Consider the following 23,501-nt stretch of genomic DNA (forward strand, 5'->3'; position numbering starts at 1 on the left):
ATTTCGGCAAAACGCATTCCATTCCAGTCTGAAAGAAACAGCATATCAAATTTAAATCATTTACCTGATAGGAATTTCTGAATTGCTGTAAATCATCTGTTTAGTTTCTGAATGTCTGCAAATCATTTGGTTAGTTTTATGTCAATAGCAAACCTTATCTAGCAGTTATCCAAGTTTTACTGGAACTCCTTTAAAATTTGGGGTTAAAGCTCTAAGGTGCAGAAATTTGCATTTTAATTTTTAATCTTTGCTTTCAGTTAATATAATGTACAACATTGGATTTCTGACAGGGTTCTTTCCTAAAAGGGCGTTCCTTGGATATTTTTGTTTATTATATGATCTTCATTAGATAAGTTACAATTATGAAATCTACTATATCCACCATTTATGCATTTTATTTCAGTTGTGGGATTGAATTTTTGATGTCTGATTTTGTGTGTTGAGTGCCTGAAATTCTAATAAGTTGATCCAATGCTGCAGGCCAGTTGTCCATTGTTTGTGTCGGGCATTGCTGTTAGAAGTGGTTGGTTGCACAGGGTGTCAGTCAGTCCCTAATATGTTGAATTAATTGAGGGGTTGGGCACAATCACCCCTAACCACTGCCACATTATGGCATGGAAACGGAAATTCTAATAAGTTGGTCCTATGCTGCATGCCAATAGTCCATTGTTTTAAAGTGCGAGGCATTGCTGTTACGAGTGTTTGGTTGGTGCACAGGGTGTCAGTCCGTCCCTGATGTGCCTGAATTCATTGAGGGGCTGACACAATCACCCCTAACCACTGCTGCATTATGGCTTGGAAACATAGTCAAATTAGCTTTGCATTTACCAATTTTAGAATTAGCACAGTATGCATCAATTTTCCAAGTTTTATAATGAAGCTTATGTATTGATTTTGTTTGGTGTGTTAGGTTACTGGTCTAGCCAAGAACATAATTACAATCAAATTCTCTCAATGATAGCTCAAATTGCTTATGGAAAATAGATTATTTTAATAACTTATAGCATAGAACATTAGAATAGTAAACAAGTTTTCCAGTGCAGTCTCCTAAATAACTGAAATAAAAAATGCTGCCACTCATATTTATCCAGTGTTGCCTTACCCACCCTGTCGACTAGATCCATTGTGCTGCTAAGGGTAAACCTAGACATTGACTAGGTTGACAAATAACACGTGTGCTAAACACTAAGTACATAACAGGAGCTCCCCCAAAACATCCTTTCCTTTTAGAAAATTCTCTAAGAGCTGCTTTGTTTCCCAAGTAAAGTTGTTGGTGATACTTTGCTCCATTGCCTGAGCAGTTTGGTGTAACATTAAGAGTGCTTTCTAGATTTAACTTCGATCAATCTCCATCTTCTATTTCTTGTAATGCTGTCCTTGTGGCAGTGTTGTCTCCAGTCACCTTCCTGCAATTAGATATGTGAAAGGGAATATGAATCTTGATGATCTGAGTTAGCTTATTTGAGTATGTCACTTCCTAAATCTGTTTAAAATTATGAACAGAAGACAGTTATTTTCCATTCTAACATATGAAAAAAGCACATCTTCAATGTGTATATGACATACATCTAAAGATACTTTTCCAAGGAGATAAAGAATGTTATGGAAGTTTACTTGTTCTTGTGTACATCTGGGTGATTGGCTGTAAAATGAAGGATTCATTATTTCTGCCTCTAATTACTACTTGAATTTCTCTAAATGTTGTACATTTAGTTGGGGACATGAGCTACATTTTCAAGTATTCTTTTATATGCGTGCATAGATTTGCTGCAAAGTTGGACAATTTTCTCGTCTAAGGGGTAATTGCGAAGGAAACTTTGAAAGTTAAATTCAATTACACTGACTGAATTACATACTGAAGTTCTTTTTTATTTCTTGTTTAGATGATTGGATGCAAAACGAGAGGTTTCTCATTTACTCGTGCCTTGCTTGGAATTCCAGCGGATGAGTTACATCTTTGTGGGGAACCGGCTGCTGTTTCTCTTATTCAGGAAATACTTAGCGTTACCGACGATATTATCCAGGTGATGAAGTAGGATCTTCCACTGTTCTTGTCTTAGTAGAATTTTCTAACAGATTCCATTATAGCTCTTTGTTTTCATTCCTGTTTCCATAAATTAACAAGCGCCAACCTCGTTTATCATTCTTGAAGTTGAAAACATTATTTCCTTTCTTGAAGCGAAGCTGTGGACACACAGGAAATTAAACTGACTTAGATTTTAATTTTCATACAGGGAAGAAATTAAATTGCCTCATTTTTTTTGTAAATATTAACTATTATTCTACACCTGCAAAGTTCTTGAGACTCTTTAATTATTATTTATTAGTTATCATAGGGGATTCAAATGTTACAGAGTTTTTGATGTTGTATAGTTCTTGATTTTCTAACTCCATATTTAGCTGTAAGGTTGTTGGTATCTGACCACATCAAAAATTCTTTGTCTGCTTCAATATTTTAACTGATTTTACAAAGCAATTTTCAGGCAATTTTCCTTATCAATAGAAAACTTATATGTCTTGATAAATATTGCTTTTCAATGCTGTTCCAATTTTAACTAAACTATGTTTTGGACAGCTAATGTCTTTCCTTAATATTTTCAACTATTTATAGATTTTTGGATGCACTCAGGTTGAATACTATGATAGGCTATCTCCATTAATTCCATCGGAAAGGCCATTAGATTCATTGTCAGAGATTCGCACAGGAGATTGTGTTGTTGCATTCTCCCGAGAAGAAATCTATCGCTTAAAGGCAAGTATGGAGATATTCATGCTGTATCAGATGAAGTTTACTGGATTATGGCTTCAAAGCATGGATAAAAGTTAGTGGTAGGAAGTGTTGTTTCAATTAAATGGGTAGGAGAAAAGGCAACTTGTTTTAGTTTTAGAAAAGTTACAGTTGGAAATAATGCATTGACTGTATGCTGATCAATAAACTCTGATTCCCTTTTGTGTAGTATTAGTTCTAATTACCATTTCAAAAAAGATCCGTACTTGTTACTGATCTTAAATTTTGTATGTGAGCGATATCTGTGTAGGAAATAAAATGAAGCTGCTTTCTGCAAAATTCATTTCGTTCTTTTCTTGTTTGTATTCATACAAGATTGCCTTTCTATTTTCTCCTTTCCTCATACTGTAGATGCTGCCATGTTTTTTCTGTATGTTTATCCTTTTTATTAAGTGAATAGAAAGTTGATGAATGACTGGTTGTAGAATTAGACTCAAGTATACATCTCATTTCTTCTGGGTGTTAAGTTTGTGGGCTTGGAAGTGTTTCTTTGTGATGTTCATATTACTAAAACACAGATGGCTAGTAAATAATTTCAAAGTAACACTGGTGCTATCATTATTGATAGTCATTTTTGTCTATAATTCTAATGCTGAAATAGTAAAGATAGGTAGAGCTTGTCTTCTGTATAATCTCTTTCATTTCATATTTTTGGAAAATGTTCTGAACAGAAAAAAATTGAAGTTGAAAAGAAACATTTATGTTCAGTAGTGTATGGAGCATTGCCACCTGAGACACGTGCAAGACAGGTATGTTCAGTTTGTACAACTATTAGTTTAAACAAATGACATTTATTGTAGTAATTGTTCCTAATTTATTATCAGTGTTACTTAATAGTCGTCTTTTCCTTATAATTTTGTCAATATTCATTTTTCTTTGAAATTTTTCTATCTTCCAATTAGCTCTAATTTCTTTCAGACAAATAAGCTTTAACCTGTATTCATTTCAAGAGATTCTCAAAGTGTAATCTTTAGTAGAGTTTTATATGTTTTTAGTCTGATATACTGAACTATGCATGATCTCGAAAGTTAAAAGTACACTGTTAAAGAAAAGTAATGATAAAAGAAATCCAAAAAATGTTAGTGGAATACAATGTTTGGTACCTCAAAGGTCGTCATGACTCATTATACAGTTGATATAATGGTTACATTTGATTAAACTGTTGTTTGTATAAATGTCTGCCTGTCTGCCTTCATCGAATGCGTCAATCAAGTTTATACCATTTTCTATCATATGGTATCAGGATCTCAGAGTGACTTTCAGTTCGTGTTCCTGTGTGAGTGTGAGAGGTGGCAGCCTGCACCAAAGCGCAATGGGATAGAAGACGTGATAGGCCAAAAACTTATGATCCAGCGTTTGTAATGAATCAGGTAAAGCATGCACCTGTCATCGTTGAGTGTGCTACATGACTGCACCATTGCAAATTTTATAGATGATTACTACTATATGAGCATTAAAGTTATTGGGCACTATAGATATCAAGATTTGCCATGGTTGCAAGTACTTTGTCTGCTGTTGTTTCCATGCTGGAGAGCACCGAAGGATGCATGTGGAAATGGTAGCTATGAGAAAGGTGCTTCCTATGAAGAAAATGGGGAATATCAATGTTGATTCAGTCTCTTCATTTATGTACAAATATCAGATAGGCAACATTATGCTTAAAAGGGTCACTGCCTAGTTTTTATTTGTGCAGAGATCTTTTAGGGTTTGGAAAATGCTCTTCAATGCTTGGTGCAGATAGCTTGCATTTTGCGACACTTGAGTCAAAACAATATCTAATTCTGCAATTAATGCATTTTCTGGTGAAGACTATTTACTTCCAAATTTATCTACCATAAAGCAGTCTTGTATGAAGGAAGCATTCAAGTAAAAAGAAACTGGGAATGTAAGTCTCTAGTAGCATTAATAGGTATGATTCTAATATATTGATGATATGATGCGTATGACAGCTTATATATATGTGTGTATTGATTTGAAGAGAAAATTGAACTCCAAGTTTAAAACTTTAAGTGTGAGCATATTGAGAAATAGAATCATTGGATATAAGTTGAATAATTTGATATAATTAACGTGTCGGAGAATATTTAATTGTTGTCTATAGATGAAGTTTGAAGTGATTGTTCTTTCCCTGAAGTCATTTTATGCACATCATGTGGTCATAGCATGCTACCACTGGAAAAATGATATAGGAAAATAGAATACATTATAAGGCCATTTAAATCTCACTAACACAAATACCGCAATGCATATGACAAAAGTAATTGTTGAAGTCTTTCGTTTTTTCAATTTGCTAAAAAGATGTTTTCAAGAGTTGTTTCAGATGATTTCTTTGGGCATGTTATAGTTTACTTGATATATCTTTTTAGCAGAGGTAAATTGTTAATGTTTGGTAGCTTTAGTTGGATAAACTATAGTGCAAACATATATATTATATATGTAAGTGTGAGATATAATATTTATATTAATATATTAATTATATGAGATATTTATTTGTCATTATATTAATTAGATACTAATGAATAGCCATGTCCCGTGAAGGGACATGTCTATCCATAGTACATACTTCATCCTATATTAGAGAGATGGCTGCAATTTGGAAAACACATGCCAAAATGGCAGTGCCATTACATTTCCAGCGATCCAAGAAAATTAACATGGTACTAGAGCTAGACTGCAATTGATTAAAATGAAATTGCAAATATAGCTCATGAGTTTACTATTCTAGATAGAGTATGACAAACCATAGATTGAAGGATTGAATGAGAAACCACATTGGTTATAACATCACATTAATAGCGTAATGAAGACAATACAAATGTCATAGTAAATCAGGAATTCTCTTCACACCTAGTGAAGGATGCTACACATTAAGAATATTTGATAGAAACTTTGCCAGATTTGTCAACTCCCCATACTATGTTGCCTTATATCACCATGAAATTCATGGCGGCCTTCAAAGACAACAAGACAGCCACAATGTTCTTCATAGAAGTCATATGCCTCACTTCACTGCAAGAAGATATGCATATTAAATCACAAGAGTTTGGGCCCGTGAATGAAGGCTCTATTGGAGATCATTGCCAATCATTTCAACTGACAGATAGCCAACATGGTGAACTGAAGTATGATCTTGCTTGCCCGCTGATAGAACTCATTGATGCCAAGGAAATTGGATGCCCTGTTATGAAACATGGGCATAACACAATGTGTCCAATTGTTCTTGGTCAAGAATCTCAGGGACATGTATCATGGCAAGAAGATCATTGTCTGGTTGAAAAAGTTGTATCCACTCAGACAATGATAATAACTAGTAGTCTTACTTTTAATAAACATTGCAGAAAAAGAATATCCGAATCAAGATTGAAGCAACTGGTAATTTGTCGTCCAAACTACATACCTTGGAACCTGTGTAAATGGTGAACAATAATTGGACCTCTTTTGCTAAATATGACCAGTCGTACATCCATCAATATTTTCATAAGGGAGCTATAAATAATTTATTTTTGAAAGGTGTGTGTGAAGCCCAAAACTTAAGGCAATATTCATAAACATAAACAAGGTGTCTTTGCTCGATCAACAAACAAACATGGACCCCACACAAAAATAGACATAAAAGGTGAAAATGGTGATGGGAGGAATATTGGGGTGAAGGTAATCCGCCACGTGTGAATATAGTGACAATAGACTGAAGGAGAATAAAGGAAGTAAATACACATTTTGGGTGATAGGGACCTACCTCCTACCAAGTAAGGTATAAAGGAGTTATTTGACTTGGTCTTTTTTGAGAAAGTTGTCGCAAGAAATGGGAGATTTATTTTAGACACAGAGGGAGTTTGACACCTCTTTAAAAGCAATGTTGGATGAGGAGCTCTAATGATTGATATTCAGAGTGAGTTCAAAAGTCCATGTGTGTGACATCATGTTTTTAATATGGGCCTATCCCATGAGTACATTATGAGGAAGTGACAACTTCCAAATGATTAGCACTTGTATTTGCAGAAGTTATTGTAAGGTGACGATCTTACAATAATTTCATTCAAATGTCAAATGAGTTGACGTTCAAATATCAAATGAGTTGACATTCAAATATCAAATGAGTTGATATTCAAGAAAGTAGAAAGTCAAATGAGTTAACTTTCAAATGTCAAATGAGTTGACTTTCAAATGTCAAATGAGTAGGCATTCAATAAACTGGGAATTCAAATGAGTTGACATTCCAAAATCCACTTTTTTATGTTGAGGTAATATGATATTCATATTGTGCATAAATCTTGTTTATCATCTCTAGCTAAGAGGGACTGTTAATGTTTGGTAGCTTTAGTTGGATAAACTAAAGTACAAATATATATATATATATATATATATATATATACACACACACACATTTTGGGTGGTAGGGACCTACCTCCTACCAAGTAAGGTATAAAGGAGTTATTTGACTTGGTCTTTTTTGAGAAAGTTGTTGCAGGAAATGGGAGATTTATTTTAGACACAGAGGGAGTTTGACACCTCTTCAAAAGCAATGTTGGATGAGGAGCTCTAATGATTGATATTCAGAGTGAGTTCAAAAGTCCATGTGTGTGACATCATGTTTTTAATATGGGCCTATCCCATGAGTACATTATGAGGAAGTGACAACTTCCAAATGATTAGCACTTGTATTTGCAGAAGTTATTGTAAGGTGACGATCTTACAATAATTTCATTCAAATGTCAAATGAGTTGACGTTCAAATCTCAAATGAGTTGACATTCAAATATCAAATGAGTATTTAAGTACGACATGTAGGTAGTAGTTGTTATGTGATTTGGATTATTTTTCTTTGTACTGTGAATTCCAATTCGGATTCTCTGTTGTTCACCATTTTGAAAGTGAAAGATCTTCCGTACTTGGCTATTCTAGTTTTGGTGGGATTCAACCCTCACCCTATTATGTTGGTGTATTACTTGTCTCAGATCTGGCAAATCAGAGCACCATCACTATTTGCAACTATAATCTTTGTTCTGAGTGGATTCAGTCTTCAATATTTATTTCATTTGGCAGATTTAAGGTAATTATAAATTGATGCGTTTTATTGTAATACTCAAACTGTACACATTTCTTCCGTATGCCATAGACCTCCTTTCATTACTCCCTCCAATACCCTTGTGCCGTACGCCCATAACATCCTCCCCTATCCATGTACAATCTCTACCTGTACACCAATGTTATTCATTGGCATAACTCCACCGTACAACCCTAGTCCCTACGAACACCATTACTACTCACCGTACGGCCCCCTAGTCCGTACGAACACCACTACCTCTCACTGTACAACCCCTAGTCTGTATGGCCCCCACTACTACTCACCATGCGAAGTCCTCCTTCCCTAGTCATGTGACTCATCGTATGACCTTCAGTAAGTCACCCACCGTATGTTGTTTAGGTTACCCTTTCCATACACATGCGGCACTCTCTCTCTCTCTGCCATCTCCACCGTACATCATTTCCTCCCCTAAACTATATGACTACTAACTTCAGACATACCAGGCCATACACCATCAACCATCAGCCAACTCCTTTGTTCATGAGAAAATCGTGGTCTCCCAGCTCGTAGAAGTACCTCCCATAATCAGAACATTACTATTTTTAATTTTACATCTTTATGTCTTATATTGTCAATGTTATACATCTTTTCATAACTAGCATAAAGTATATAATATATATATACCCCCTCACTCCCCTCCCATCCCCAACTGTCATCTCCAAGTGGCCCCTCTATCCCCCTTGCTTGAAAATGTGTCCCCTCGTCCCCTAGGGCAGTGTAACTATGGTAAATAGCATGAAAGCCCATGAATGATTTGTTATTCTTAAATGAAAATTAATGTTTTCTAGCCCAATTTTATTAAATCTCTTCAAGGGATAAGGTTAATACAATTTTTGACATAAGGATTTCATTGGAGATATGAGATATCGATGTAAGTTGAGTTTACAAGTGTAAAAATCCTTGTTGGTTTAATGTAGTGAATGAATTGTTAAGTCTATGTTAGTTGAAGGCGTATCTTTTTTGCATAGACATATTTTCCTTTGAACTTGACATCTCATTGCATTATGAACTTCACGAATGCACTTAAGCATTTTGTTCATGTCAATTTAGCTCTTGGAGGATGGAATGCTTCATTTGATGCTATTTTGGAGAGTAAAGTGTAGCAAGGTCATCTCGGAGGTTGGAGGCATATGAGGATGGAGGATTTCCATCATCTCGAAGGGAGCTTTTGACTTTGAGATGACGCTTTGCATAAGAAGCATTGTTGGCTTCACTTTCGTGCTTTTCTTCAACTTTCTTTGTTGGTGCTGATAGATTTGAAGAATGCATGCATGATGAAGCTTGATTCTTTGAGACAAGTAAGGGGTTGGTGAGGAGTTAGTATGTATTATTTCCTAGAGAGTTCACAAGACAATGATCATGAATTATACTCTTAAGAGTGTCAAGAGACAACTTGGAGGATGGTTGTCTCATAATTTGGTGTCTAATATGAAAGTTTGTGGTGGGAACTCGAGAATTCATGTCAGAGCGACAAGTCAAAAGACAGCTTGGGGTAGTTCCACTAGATTTAGGATTTCATTCTTCAACGAAATATCTCTTCAAACATATGTATTTAGTTTCTATAATAAATAAATTTGTTGTGTAAGCCTTAAGGGGATGGCTAGGGAAAGCTAACTTTGAGGATTTGAAGAAATTTTTTTTTTTTTTTTGGGTGGGTGGGGGGGGGGGGGGGATGTTAGTGCAATACAATGTTTGGCCACTCAAAGGCCACCTTTATAATCTAGGTTGTTGGTTCGAAGAACCGGTTTGCCGGTACAATAAAATTTTGAAAAGCGGTTTGAATTCGTTAGTACAAAAAAATGTAATATATATATATGTGTATATACATACATACATGTATATACATACATATACAGACATATACATACGCGCGCACACACACACACATGCAGCCTAGAAGCATGGATTAAGATTAGAATGTTATATATTATCATAAAAACAATGAAAACACCATAAGCTTGTAATCATAGCATCATGAATCATGATCATAGCATCATATACTTTAAGTTCAACTTCAAAGATTCAAAATATTAAAATGTCAAATGGTAAGTCATTACATTAAGTATCATTGTATCAAGTTCAACTAATGGATTAATAATTTATTGATATTCTTCTTCTTCATCATCATCTTCTTCTTCGTTATTGGCATTAGTTGATTCACAAATAGTGCTAAGGCCAATTGATTTTAACTATACCGATAACATTATTGATGTCAAATTCTAGAAATTCAACAACTGCAAGCTAAGAAGTGGTAGCATCCAAGTTCGGATGCCTTGCATGTAATACCACATCTTCGTTTCCCCTTTTTTGTAGTGTTTATTCTTGTGCAAGATGAGACACAAGTTGCAATGCACATATACCAAGTTCTCCCCTTTTTTTGATTGCAACTTATTGTGCTTTACTGAGTGGTTGAAATAATATGTGCTTCAATTTCTGTTTGATGCAGATGAACTAGAAACCTACGAAGACAAGACAAAGTAAACAACTAAAATACAATTATAAATTTTATAAAATAAAAATTACGACAAATCATGAAGACAAAGTAAACTAATTTTTAAAAATAAAATTGTGATATGATTTTCTTGGTTGATAATAGTTGAAGCCAAAAGATTTTATTAACAAAAGCTTGTATAGTACAAAGTATGTGGGCACCTGTGGGAAAGAATAGAGGTAAGAAAACCCACAATTTAGCCCTTGTCGCAAAGGAATCATGTACAGTTAGGTACTATTATAGTAAAATAATGAATATGTTATTTAACAAAATCATGAATGATCTATATATGCAAGGTACAAGAGAATGTTTCTATAATGAAGAAGATAGAGGAAATATAAACTTTCTTGTAGAGTGAAAAAAAGAGTTTCCATAATGAACAGAAGGAGTTTATAGAAACATTACAAAAAGAGTGACCATTAAAAAAGAAGAAGAGAGAAAATAGAAACTATCTAATATCGTAATACCCTCCCTTGATGGTCAATCTATCTTCAAAAAACAGAAATTTGCATGTCCTCAAAAAGTGTAAAAGGCAGCCTTGGGTTGATTAGAGAGATCTGCATGTTCTGCAATGTTGGCATGTAGCTAAGACCCTCTCTGCTTCCACTTGTTAGAAGCAATGTGAATACTACAATCTTGAATCACATGACTAAATTTGTGGCAATAGTTGCACTGGATTTTCTTCTTGGAGCTATTCTAAGACTGAGCAAATGACTGAGATGGGCCTTTATCCTTGTTAAAGGATTGGGCTGAAAACGCTTGTTCAGAGGAGGACGAAGGAGCACTACTACCAAACTATTTTTTCCAATGATCCTACTGTAGAAGTTTGGTGCACAGATCTGAGAACTTCAGTTCAACATTAGTTGTAGTAATGTTGAGCGCCTCAATTAAGTGCTCATAGGATGGTGGTAGGCTTTTCAGAGTAATGACCACCATATCCTCTTCCTCCATAGTACAACCAGTGACATCAAGTTGATCTTTGATGTCCTTAATGTTTAGAAGATGTTCTTGTAAGGACATGTGCTCATCCATAATTATAGAGAATAGCTGATTCTTCAGAAAGAAGGCTTTGCTTTTATCTGATGTTTTGTGAAGATCTTTCAGTGTTGTCCAAATCTCTGCAATTGTCTTGGCAAATGACACTTGAGGTAGCTAATCATCAGTAATTGAAAGCTTAATAAGCATAGCCACTTCATGATTATGCTCATCAAATTTCTCTTGAGTATCATCAAGTGTGGTAGGACGTGTCTCAATACCCAAAACAAGTGCCTGAAGGCGATGATACTTGAAGATCTTCATCATTCTTTGCTTCCAAGTGTTATAGTTCTTTCTGTTGAAGCGTTGACTGCCTTCCAACATGAGATTGATAAGAGGTGGCATGAAAAATGTAAGATGATGCAAACTTCGAGACAGATTGATGTAAGACTCAAAAAATTTGAAGAGACACCTAGATAAGAGCTTGAAAAACCCAAAAAGAATCTGAAATTAGATTTTGAATCTATTGGCTCAAAAATTGAGGCACGAAAAACAATGCACTTAGAAAAATGTGAGACTGACCTAGTTTTGATCAGCAAAAACGTACCAGGAATATGCAAAAAAAAATTGTTAATCTGACACAGGATTTGAGGCTTTTCAAAAAAACCATAGTGGGATTAAAAAACTTGAATTTTTTTGCAGAGTTCTTGAATAGAGGGCAGATTTGATAAAAAAGGCAGATTTTAAACCGTGCAGCACAAAGGCAAAAACAATTGGAGGCCGAATCCCTAGTCGGGTTTGGAGGAAAAAAAAGATGCAAATTTTGAACACACATGGGCAAATATTTCAAATTTTTTGAACTATAGTTTCAAAAAAGAATTAAAATATCCCGAAGAGGTGAGGAATTTGCTCTGATACCATATTATGGTAAAATAATGAATCTGTTATTAAAAAATGATCATGAATGATCTATATATACAAGATACAAGAGAATGTTTCTACAATGAACAAGAGAGATGAAATAGAAACATTCTTGTAGAATGAAAAAAAAAAGTTTCCGTAACGAACAAAAGAAGTTTATGGAAACATTACAAAGAGAGTGACCATTAGAAAAAGACGGAAGAGAGAGAATAGAAACTATCTAATAACGTAATAGGTACTCCTATGTCAAACATAGGATATTTTATAATAGACTTTGAGTTACATTGAAGCTGATTACAAATCCTTGAAGCATTTTTGAAATGTAATATCTTGGTTCTTTGATGATTGGAGTTTTCTTGTTAATCCATCAGTCTTTGTCTCAAGCAACTGCTTACCCTTCTTTTCCTGAGGAGATCCTGCAATTCTTTCTTACCTTTCAGTAATAAGAGGCAAACCAAATCAAAGTATACCAAACCAAACCAGTTCGTACACACTATGAGGCTCTACCCAGTTCTTTATACACACTATGGGACCTTTGATAGGGATGAGGTCCAACTCACTGCCCCATATACACAAGCACCACAGTTTGTTACTCACACAAGGACTCCATTGGCAATGTGTTGAGATGAAAACATTAATATAGCAACCCAGCTGTGATTTAGAACCACCCAGAATTAAACTCCTGCGTGCATAGAATTAAAGGAGACAAATCAAAATAAACTCCAGTGACAACAAGTTTTGTTTCACCGAAACTACGGGTTTCTTGTTCAAAGTACTTATAAAATTGTACTTCCCAATTTTGGCTTGATAGCTCTGGGTTTCTGTTGTATTCCCGAACTTAGCAAAATAGCAAATTGTTATCTTTGTATTCTTGCGGCTCATTAACTAAGGGGAAAAGATGCCTAGTGATTTCTTGTACCACATGCCAGTAAGACAGGTCTGTCACCTAGAAACTGTAGGAGCTCAAATCCTAGGAAAGATTACTGTAGATAGCTAATACACCGACGCTAATGCCCAAGGAGAGATTAAAAACGCTGGTAATTTTGTAATTAACATTAACATTCTCGACAAGCGGCTTCATAATAACGACTAAGAGCTTCGATGTTTTAGTTCATTATAGTTAATCAATTGTAAATTGCTCAACTGTTTGAAAGCCTCGCCCAAAACTATTGACAAATACTAAACTACCCTGAGAGTATCTTTCATCTCTGAAGATGATGACCTCTTGAAAAGTATCTTTCAATGTTCTCCAGAAGCTAAAACCAATCTGCATATCTACAAAATTCCTATTTGAAATCTGAAATTTCCAGTCTACCCCTCACTAGAACTCCCAAGTAATTTTCCCTTATTTCCAAATCTATGCTAGGGAATTCTTTAAATTCCTTCAACTGATATGGGACAAAAGAGAATCCTTGACCTTTTAAATTTTTTTTTTTTATAAGTGCATATGAAATATTTATATATTAATTTAAATGCTATTGAGGGGACAACTTAGTATTTAATTAAAGAAATAATATTAGTCTCATAGATTCAAGAAGAATTGGTACTTGTTTATTATTTGACTAAATTTTGAAGAGAATTATGATAATTTAGATTTTCATCATTCCAGAACATTCCGATAAATGATGATCAAATCAAAATAGTTTTTTAAAAGGAAAATTAATTTAATTGGAACTGATTTTTTTATTAAATGACTTGATAATTTAATTATATGGAGAGTTTTGTGTTTCAGGCAAAACAATTCAATGATTCAACTACTGAGTTTGATGTTCTTGTGGCAAGTGATGCTGTTGGAATGGGATTAAATTTAAACATTCGTCGCATAATCTTCAAAACAGTGAAGAAATTTGATGGTTTAGAACTTCGCAATCTCACTATTCCTGAGATTAAGCAAATAGCAGGTATTGTACAATTATTTCTCTCTAGTTTTAAATTTTCTCTACAATTAAATTTATTCTTTTGATATGGAATCAGAAATTTTATGCACCCTGTTTTTATTTTGACTATTATATTTTTGTTATTATTATTGGCCTCACTTCTTAGCGGGAAACACATTATGATTATTCATAATTTTATTGCAGTAGTTGTTAGGAAAGGATATTAAATTGACTTGCGATATTTAGGCACCCTATCCAGTTCAGAGATTGATGAACCCCTCGCTATATATTGTATCCTCTTCTTTTTGTACCTTGCCTTCTACGTCGCACATACGGAGATATATACAGTGTTAACATATGCAATCTTTTTTTTTGGATGAAACAAGCACCTCTTTTATTTAGTTTACATCTACAGTTTTAAATAAATTGAATCATGGAATCACATTCAAAGCCATTTCACCAACTTGAAGGAACATACTATACAAAGTGTGCAAACTCAATAAATCAAAACGATTTACTTAAGCACACAAACAAAAAAATTCACAAAAAGATTCAAACAGCAATGTTAGCAATACACAGGCCTTCAAAATTCTATTGTGAATCTGAATGCCAATAACATTTATTTATAAGCATTTACAAACCATTTTTGTATGCAGTTTACTCAAAATTAATTAAAGCAATATTGATGTTCCTATTTAGCACTTACTTTTTAGTGTTACAATTCTTTTTGCATTCAATTTATTCAAGGCAAATAAAAAACATATTGACCTTTCTATGCTATCAATATTATGCTTGCACAATAATTAAGCCTGAAAAATTGTGAAATTATTAATTAATAAAATAAGTAATCTTGAAAGTTCCAAAGTAACAAGAATTGGAATTGGCAAGGCTGAATCGAATCGTAAATCGGCCATGAATCAGAATCTAATTGGCAAATTTAAAAAGCCCTTGAAATTTAGAGATTTTAACAATTTAAAACTTATTTCATGCACCTTTTATTGAATGTAACTTAAACACACTATAATATCATCAAATAGAAGCTAACATACATAAACATGGAATATGAATGATAAATCCATCACATACGTAACTACGTTACACGTAAAATGTAAATTGTAGCTGAAGTAAATAGAAATCATAGGATCATAATGAGTCAAATCATAGAATGTATGTAAGATGAAGATCCATAAGACATCAAATCATAAATGTATGTGAGATGAAGATCCATGAAACGTATGTTTAGGGTTAAAACAAACAGGAAAGGCAACAAAAAAACATTAAAAAAAGATGTGTTTTTATTAAAATTGAACTTGACTTTTTGCCTACTCACGCGGCCGATGTTTCACGATTGACAAAGTTGATTTTTTGCATGAATGGAATGAATCGGCAATTCATGCAATGAAATTGCTGGTCTGGTTCATTGGTTCAAAAAAATCGAGAACCATGGATTGAATCACCAAACTGACGATTTCATGGCAATTCTCGTAATTATGCTTGAAACCAAAGGATCTTGAATAGATTTTCCAAAAAATCATGTATAAGTATATTTTGCAGAAATGGTAGTGATCAGACATAGAATAATCTTAATGCCAGGGCCAAGGAGATCATACCAATTATAGAAAGTATCTAGGCCCTTGGTGAGAATGAAGGTGAACATGGTATTTCCACTTTCCCCTATCCAAGTGGGATATTTTATGCTAAAGAAGACCTTAAGGACCAACAAAAAGTCAACCACGTGAATCCTGACTTTTATATCAGAAATTACACATCTTCACAACATCATAAGGACAATGTTGATTCAAGTGATATCAGTTCTGAAATTTCGTATGATGATGATCATTCTCTTGGTGGAGATTCAGATTTGATTGATAATAGTTGTGGTGAATCAGAAATGGAGTTGTCTTCATACCATACCAAAGGTTCCTACAGTCCGACTAGAGGTTTGACACTGAGTTCTTATGATATGGAAGCTATCTATTTGTTGATTTGCGATTTTATCTTTTTCCCACTTTGGTTATCATTAGTTGACTGCTGTCCTACTTGGTCTACCATTCTATTTGCAGATTTGAGTCGGTCTACGAGAGTTACGGAGTTGCATGGGCATCCGTGAAGACATGATCATGTGTTAGATAATGCACTTGAGAGAGATCCCTTCTATAGACAAGAAAACAACCACACCTTCAGCATCACCCTTAACACTAGCATATCTTGTAGCAGCGGATATTTTGCAGCCTATTGGGTTGGTTTTCATTCATCTTGGAGGTGCGCTTGGCATTTATTTGGCAAACCACTCATTTCGATGGTTATTACAAGAAGATGCTAGGATGATACACATCTATTTCTACTTCTAGGATCAGATGGATAGACTGGTTTGGGATCCAGATGTTGATAGGATAAGAACTTTTCTATAAACAGGGATCATTATGAGTGGGTTCACAGCTTGAGGCATGGAGCAATTTGGTTCAGAGTGGCACAAAAAAAAGCAACAATGACTCTGAGGTTGACCAGGGATCTAGGGATTTCACTAAAAAATTATTTGCTTCCTTGTTTTTGGTTTCACAACATGATGTGTTCTGGTCTCAGGGTTACCAGTATGAGCTCTGGAGTAGCTTGAAGATTGATATGGGATCCTGGTATCGATTTATAGATCCATTATTGCTCGAGGGAAAGCAATCCCAAGGAGGAAAGATTGTAATGTCCCTTTTTTGGGACATTATAATTTATGGCCAAATTCATGTAATATTAAATTTGGCTTTTAACAGCTTAATATAAATTTATAAATGGGTCAATTTAATATTATAAAGTGAGCTAAAAGGTGACAGAGGAGGAATAGAATGAAAGAACAAGAGAAGGAAGTTGAAGGATCACATCTTTGAGCATTAAAAGAAGGAAGCCGGTTCATTTTCAGTATGTTTGGATATTGATATGGATTTACAAATTTCTTCTCTCGAAGATTTGGAAGCTCAGTTTCAACCAACTTGTAACACAATAACACTCTAGCTAAATGACAGTGGACAAGAGCCCATTATCCATGTAGATGTCACACCAGGCGTCTCACTTGTGCTTACACTTGTCTTTTTTGTCCAATCTGTCTGCCTCTGTTGTATTTAAGATTGTAAAACCTTAAATTATTGTGTTGCTGGTTATTATAATACAATAGCAAATCTGATGTTGTTTAAAATTGAGTATTTTAACGAGCATCTACTAGTTCATTTGTTAGTTTTATTTTGCATTAAATATATCTTTATATTCTGAGAGTTTTTGTAAGAGACAAATTGGAAAAATTATCTACTTGTGATATTACAAGTTGATCGTTGTAGGTTTGATATTGACTCTAGAAAGGGCTGCTACAGATTGTGAATCAAGTACATGTCTCACAATGCTTTTCTAACTCTAGATCACATTCACCAATAATCTAAATTGGGGCTTCACCCCTGAAACTACACCTAACTCATTGTAAGTGGACTGATATTAATATGAAGAGGTCTGGTCTGCTATACTGCTCTGATTGTGATATAAGATGACAATGATGCAACCTCTAATATTCACCTAGTCTTCAAAAAATGACCCAAATCAACCCAAAACCAATCTTGCACTGATGTATTTCCACAAAATGACATGATGGAAGTTCCAGGTCTATAATGCACTTTTCAGACTTTCCCAAAAGCATGCAAACAGTCAACTATATGATTCTGAGCATGTAGCATGACCGTAACATATACTAATGTTGGCCAAAACTACTAGAATCTTTATTTTTTTCAAATACTTATTAGAGGTTCCCAAATAATAGGAATGTAATAACCTCGCTGACTCCTTACTCCTGAATTCACTAGGAAGATATGTAATCCATTGTGTTTTAAATTTGCAACTTTGTAACTTGAAATATTAGCTCAAATATTTGCAGCATTAAATCTGATTATTCCTATTACTGATATTGCCATTACCAAAAGAAGCGCTTATATTTAAAATTTTCTATTTATTGCTTGCAAAACAAAATGTCACAATTGAAACAATCTATAATTAGAGCTACTATATGATCATCATGCCATTAATATTAATCGAATTCAAATACTGCACAGTACTAATTCTTAATAAACTTAGATAACACCTGGTAATTCATCATTCAGGGACAATTCACAGCAGATGATTATACCAGTCTTGACGCCTGTATTTGCACAAAACTTTCCCAAGATCTAGGAATTGAGCCTACAAGTAGCAGTTTGAAGTGCTTAGTTTGTGACTTAAATCCCACGCCAACAGCGAGCAGAATGGCCAACAGGTGTAAATACTGGTAGGCTAGGTTAGATTCCAATGCCCAAACCCCTGAATGTGCTACACAAATTGTAGGAAACAATGACGCCGTACTCATGAAATTCAAATCAGACTGGCAGGAGATATTAAGCGCCAATTAACAGGTATTCTTGGTCGCTCCAAAAACGCAGAGATTAACAGTCACTCCAATGCAGAAAAACGGTGGCTAAAATATGCCAACTCCTAACAGACCTAGCCTCTTCATTCAAATAATATTAACATGCACTTTGCTGCCACACTTTTCACCCTCTGACCATTTTGCAAAGTGAAAAGTTTTGTGTCCTAGGTACGTCCGAGTCTAAGTTGAAATCCGCTTAGGTGGAAGGAGTCTTCATCAGATTTTTCATCTTTCCCTTCCCCACATTTCATAGCCGGGTGGTTTTCCTTTATGTACGGGTAGCTTAGTACCTAATCCGATGGAGATTCCCGTAACATGCAAAGATTATTCACAAAGTTACGTTTGCTAGCGGCTTATGATATTCTCCATTGAAAGAAGAAGCTTGTGGAATTTTGGACTTCGCCTTCTCCTCGATGGGTTTTCAACCCACGAAGGCGATTTCCCGCAAAGATCACCAAGTGATGTATACGAGCCATATAAGAAGATAATGAGATACTTTATGGTAAATTCTTGTCTCTTTTATGATTATCTACTATTAAGAATATAACCAAGATAAACCTACAAGTCTGACAGTACATATCGTACATTCTTTTAATATATATATCTCTAATGATTGGCATTTAAATATATATTTATCCTAGAGGTGTCGGTGATTTCTAGATGATGCTTTGTTTGGTGCTTGACTAAACTGACAATTAGTCATCATTACTAATTTGTATTCGCTAGATCGCCGACTTAGGGATAATAATAATATGGTTAGTGCCAAGGGTTATGTCCCTTGAGGGATATACCTTTTAGAAAGGGTATATAATTAGGTTGTAAATGCAATTTAGAAGACACACAGTAATAGCAGTCTGCTCTTCTAAGTATTTTACATCCTGCGATCTATACCTGAGATTCTCCCTCACTTTGAAAGTTGCAATATTCAGTATTGATCTACATTATAATAAGCAATAACTTCATTCATATTCAGAATACTTAAAAGGATCTAACTCAACATATAAGACTGGATTGAAAGTTTGATTAAAAGATAAGGATTTAGCATAAAACTTACATGGTATCGGAGCCAAGTTATCAAACCTACGGCTCTGCAAAATTCAGTCACCAGACTTATATATATTTAGTAATTTTCTCCTATCTTCAATGGCATACACAATCAGACCCGAGGACAGGTTTGATGGGAAAGAACTTGAAGCTTGGAAATTCAGAATCTTGATGATTCTTGAAGAGAACAATGTAAAACAATTCATTGGTGGAGCATCCAAACAACCCCCAGTTGAACCTCACAAATCCGTATGGAGCAAAGGAAATAGAAAAGCTATTCAAATGATCTTGGATGGAGTTAAAAAATGATATTGTACCTATGCTTACAAAACATCAAACTGCCTTTGATATGATGAATGCATTACGAAATGCATATGAAGTAAACAACACAACTAGGGTTCTTGCACTAAAAAGGCAACTGAATCACATTCAGATAAAGAAAGGAGAATTTATAAACTCTTATTTTCTAAGAGTTGCCGGCATTAGAGATGAACTATCAAGCATAAGAACCATCATTAATGACGCTTATGGCTATAGATGGATTGCTAGATTCATGGGAAACATTCGCACAAGGAATAAGTGCCAGAGATCAGCTTCCAGACTTTAACAGACTCAAGAATGATTGTCTTCAAGAGGAATCTAGAAAACAAAAAAAAATGAGGAAAACTAAAAATAGAAGATGAAGAACTTCACATTCTTAATACAAACTCCTATAAGGGCAAGAATAAGCATTTCAAGAAGAAAAAAGGAAATCAAAAGAATGGAAAGCTCAAGAAAGATCTATCTAAAATAAAGTGTTTCAAATGTGAAAAATTTGGACACTATAGGTCTAATTGTCCTGAAAATTCCAAACAACAGGCAAATTGTACAAATGTCATTAGAGACGAAGATACTTATGATCCTGAGAACCGTGCTTTGTATTCCTCTCTATCAAATGAAATTCCAAATAAAGCATGGGTAATTGATAGTGGATCTTCAAGACATATAATGAGATACAAAGAAACTCTAGATTCTTTATCAGAGAAAGTTAACAGTGAAGTTACCATTGGTGATAACTCTGCACACTCCATTGAAGGAATTGGAAATTGTACTTTGAAACTAAAATCAGGAAATACTCTTCTTCTTAAAGGTGTACTCTATGTACCAAGGATTAAAAGAAACCTAATCTCAATTACAACACTTGAAGTCGATCCATTCAAGCCCTAGTTCACAAAGCTGAAGATTGAAACAAAATATGGCACAGAAGATTAGGGCATCTAAATTTTAAAACTTTATCAACTATGAAAAATGGTTACTAGACTACCCAAATTAAATAAAGATCACCCTCGTATTTGCAAGGGGTGTGCTTTGGGTAAAAGCACCAGAAGTCCCTTTCATGATAGTACTAGGAAAACAAATAATGTACTAGAATTAATTCATTCAGATGTATGTGGACCTATGTCCGTTCCTTGTTTTGGAGGATTCTGGTATTATATCTTGTTCATAGATGACTTCTTTAGGAAAACATGGATTTATTTTTTAAAATGCAAGGAATTAGAAAAAATTCTACAAAGATTTAAAGAATTCAAAGCATTAACTGAAAATTTTTCAGGACATAAAATTAAAACCCTTAGAACAAATAACGGAGGAGAATATACCTCAGGCTTGTTTAAAAGGTTTTGTAAAGAATCAGGGATTAAGAGGGAATACACTGTTCCTTGTAATCTAGAACAAAACGGGCTAGCAGAAAGAAAGAATAGGACAATTATAGAAGCTGCTAGGGCTATGATTTTTGACCAAAATCTAGAATACTATCTTTCGGCAGAAGCGTCTTGTACTGCCGTATATATTCAAGACAAAAGCCCTCACTCCTATCTTAAAGATAAAACCCCTGAAGAATTATTTACTAAAGTAAAACCCAATACAAATCATCTTAGAATTTTTGGATGTCTTGTATATATTCATGTTCCAAAAGAAAAGAAAACCAAGTTAGAACCCTCTAGGAGGAGAGGTATCTTTGTAGGGTATAGTGAAACTTCTAAAGCATATAGGATTTTCATACCTGGACAGAAAACTATTGAACTTAGCAGAGATGTAATCTCTGAAGAAGATTTTGCATTCAAAAGAGCCATAAGTTCTGATGAACCTTCTCCTTTACCTAGTTCTGAAAGAAATAGTGAATCTGGATCCCAGAGGGAGAACTTAGAAAAGATCGAAGATGAAATTCAAAATATGAACCTTGAAGAAAATTCAAAGAAAAGACCACTTTGGGCCATAAAAACAGTTGAAGCAGCTTCAAGACTTTGCTGCACCTTCAGGAACAGTTAGAGAAAGCAAAAGATCTAAAAGATTCTCTGGTTATACAACAAACGTGAGTGGTTTATCCAAAACAGAGCCAACCAATCCTTCTAATGCTATTAAACATTCAGCTTGGAAAGAAGCTATGACAAAAGAATATCAATCAATTATGAAAAATGATGTTTGGAAAATTGTGGCAGGACCTAAGGGAAAATCTGTTGTTTCTTCCAAGTGGATATTTAAAATAAAACATGCTGTTGACGGTAGTATTGAGAAGTATAAAGCCCGATTTGTAGCTAGAGGATTTTCTCAGAAAGAAGGGATTGATTATGAAGAAACCTTTGCTCTTGTTGCCAGATATACCTCTGTAAGAGCAGTCTTAGCAATTGCCGCATCAAAGGGATGGAAGGTACATTAGATGGATGTAAAAACAACATTCCTAAATGGAAAGATTTCAGAAGAAGTATTTCTGGAGCAACCTAAAGGATTTGAAACTCATGATCCTAACGCTTTTGTTTGCAGGCTCAAGAAAGCTCTCTATGGGCTTAAACAAGCTCCTAGGGCTTGGTACGAAAGAGTTGATAAGTATCTCACCAGTTTAGGGTTCTCCAAGAATGAAGCTGATCCAAATTTATATTATAAAAGAGATAAAGATGATATTGTAATTCTTATATCGTATGTTGATGATCTACTAATTATAGGTGATCATCATCTCATAGATAAGTGGAACAAAGATCTAACTAGAGAATTTGAGACGAAAGATTTTAGACTCCATTACTTCCTAGGATTGGAAGTACGATAGAATTCTGACAGTATCATACTTAATCAAGGAAAGTATACATTGGATATTTTAAAGAGATTTGGAATGTGGAATTGCAAACCTATGTCTTCTCCTATGGAGACTAATCTACATAAACTTAAGGAAGCAGCTGCGAAATCACCATCCATAGATTCTACTCTCTACAGATAGATGATTGGGTCTCTTATGTACTTAGTAAATACAAGACCGGAAATTTTCTATGTAGTTAATGCCTTAAGTTAGTTTATGTGTGAACTGAAGGAGATTTACTTAGTCGCAGTTAAACACATTATGAGATACTTACAAGGCACTCTTAATTATGGACTCAAATATGAGAAAGTTGCTTTAGACTTGCATGGATTCACTGACTCAGATTGGGTGGAAGTGTTAAAGACAAGAAAAGCACGTCAGGATGCTGTTTCAGTTTATGATTAGCTATGATATCTTGGATATGCAGAAAGTAGTCTTCAGTAGCTAAGAGCTGCACAAAAGCCGAATACATTGCAATAACAATGGCCTCTCGTGAAGCAGTCTGGCTAAGGAAGCTACTAGTAGGATTATTTGGGCAAGCCATGAATCCTACGATTATTCATTGTGATAATCAGAGTTCTATCAAGCTCTCAGTGAATCCAGTTTTCCATGATAGGTCCAAGCATATTGAATTTTTTTACCATTATGTAAGGGATATCATAGACAGGAATTCTGTACAATTGGAATACATTTGCACTGTAGATCACACAGCAAGCATACTCACCAAACCTCTATCTACAGTGAAGATAGAACATTTCAAGAGGAGACTTGGTATGGTTGAGTTG

At 34.6% G+C, this 23,501-nt stretch overlaps 1 protein-coding gene across 5 annotated transcripts in view; it reads left to right on the forward strand.

Annotated features, from left to right (window-relative positions):
* ATSUV3 (ATP-dependent RNA helicase) overlaps window positions 1-23,501 on the forward strand; it is a 232,967-nt gene that overhangs the window by 81,583 nt on the left and 127,883 nt on the right. For 3 of the 5 annotated variants that reach the window (XM_089803964.1, XM_089803967.1, XM_089803966.1), the window contains 4 exons: window positions 1,942-2,024; window positions 2,630-2,752; window positions 3,460-3,537; window positions 13,993-14,161. In XM_089803964.1, coding sequence (XP_089660090.1) covers window positions 1,942-2,024; window positions 2,630-2,752; window positions 3,460-3,537; window positions 13,993-14,161 — 453 coding nt within the window. Of the gene's footprint in view, window positions 1-1,883; window positions 2,025-2,629; window positions 2,753-3,459; window positions 3,538-13,992; window positions 14,162-23,501 lie in introns of all 5 variants that reach the window. The other 2 variants (XM_089803965.1, XM_089803968.1) reach the window with 1 other exon arrangement.

The sequence above is a fragment of the Cupressus sempervirens genome, chromosome 10 (assembly GCF_028749045.1).
Source record: "Cupressus sempervirens isolate cs-2001-9-10 chromosome 10, ASM2874904v1, whole genome shotgun sequence".
NCBI lineage: Eukaryota > Viridiplantae > Streptophyta > Pinopsida > Cupressales > Cupressaceae > Cupressus > Cupressus sempervirens.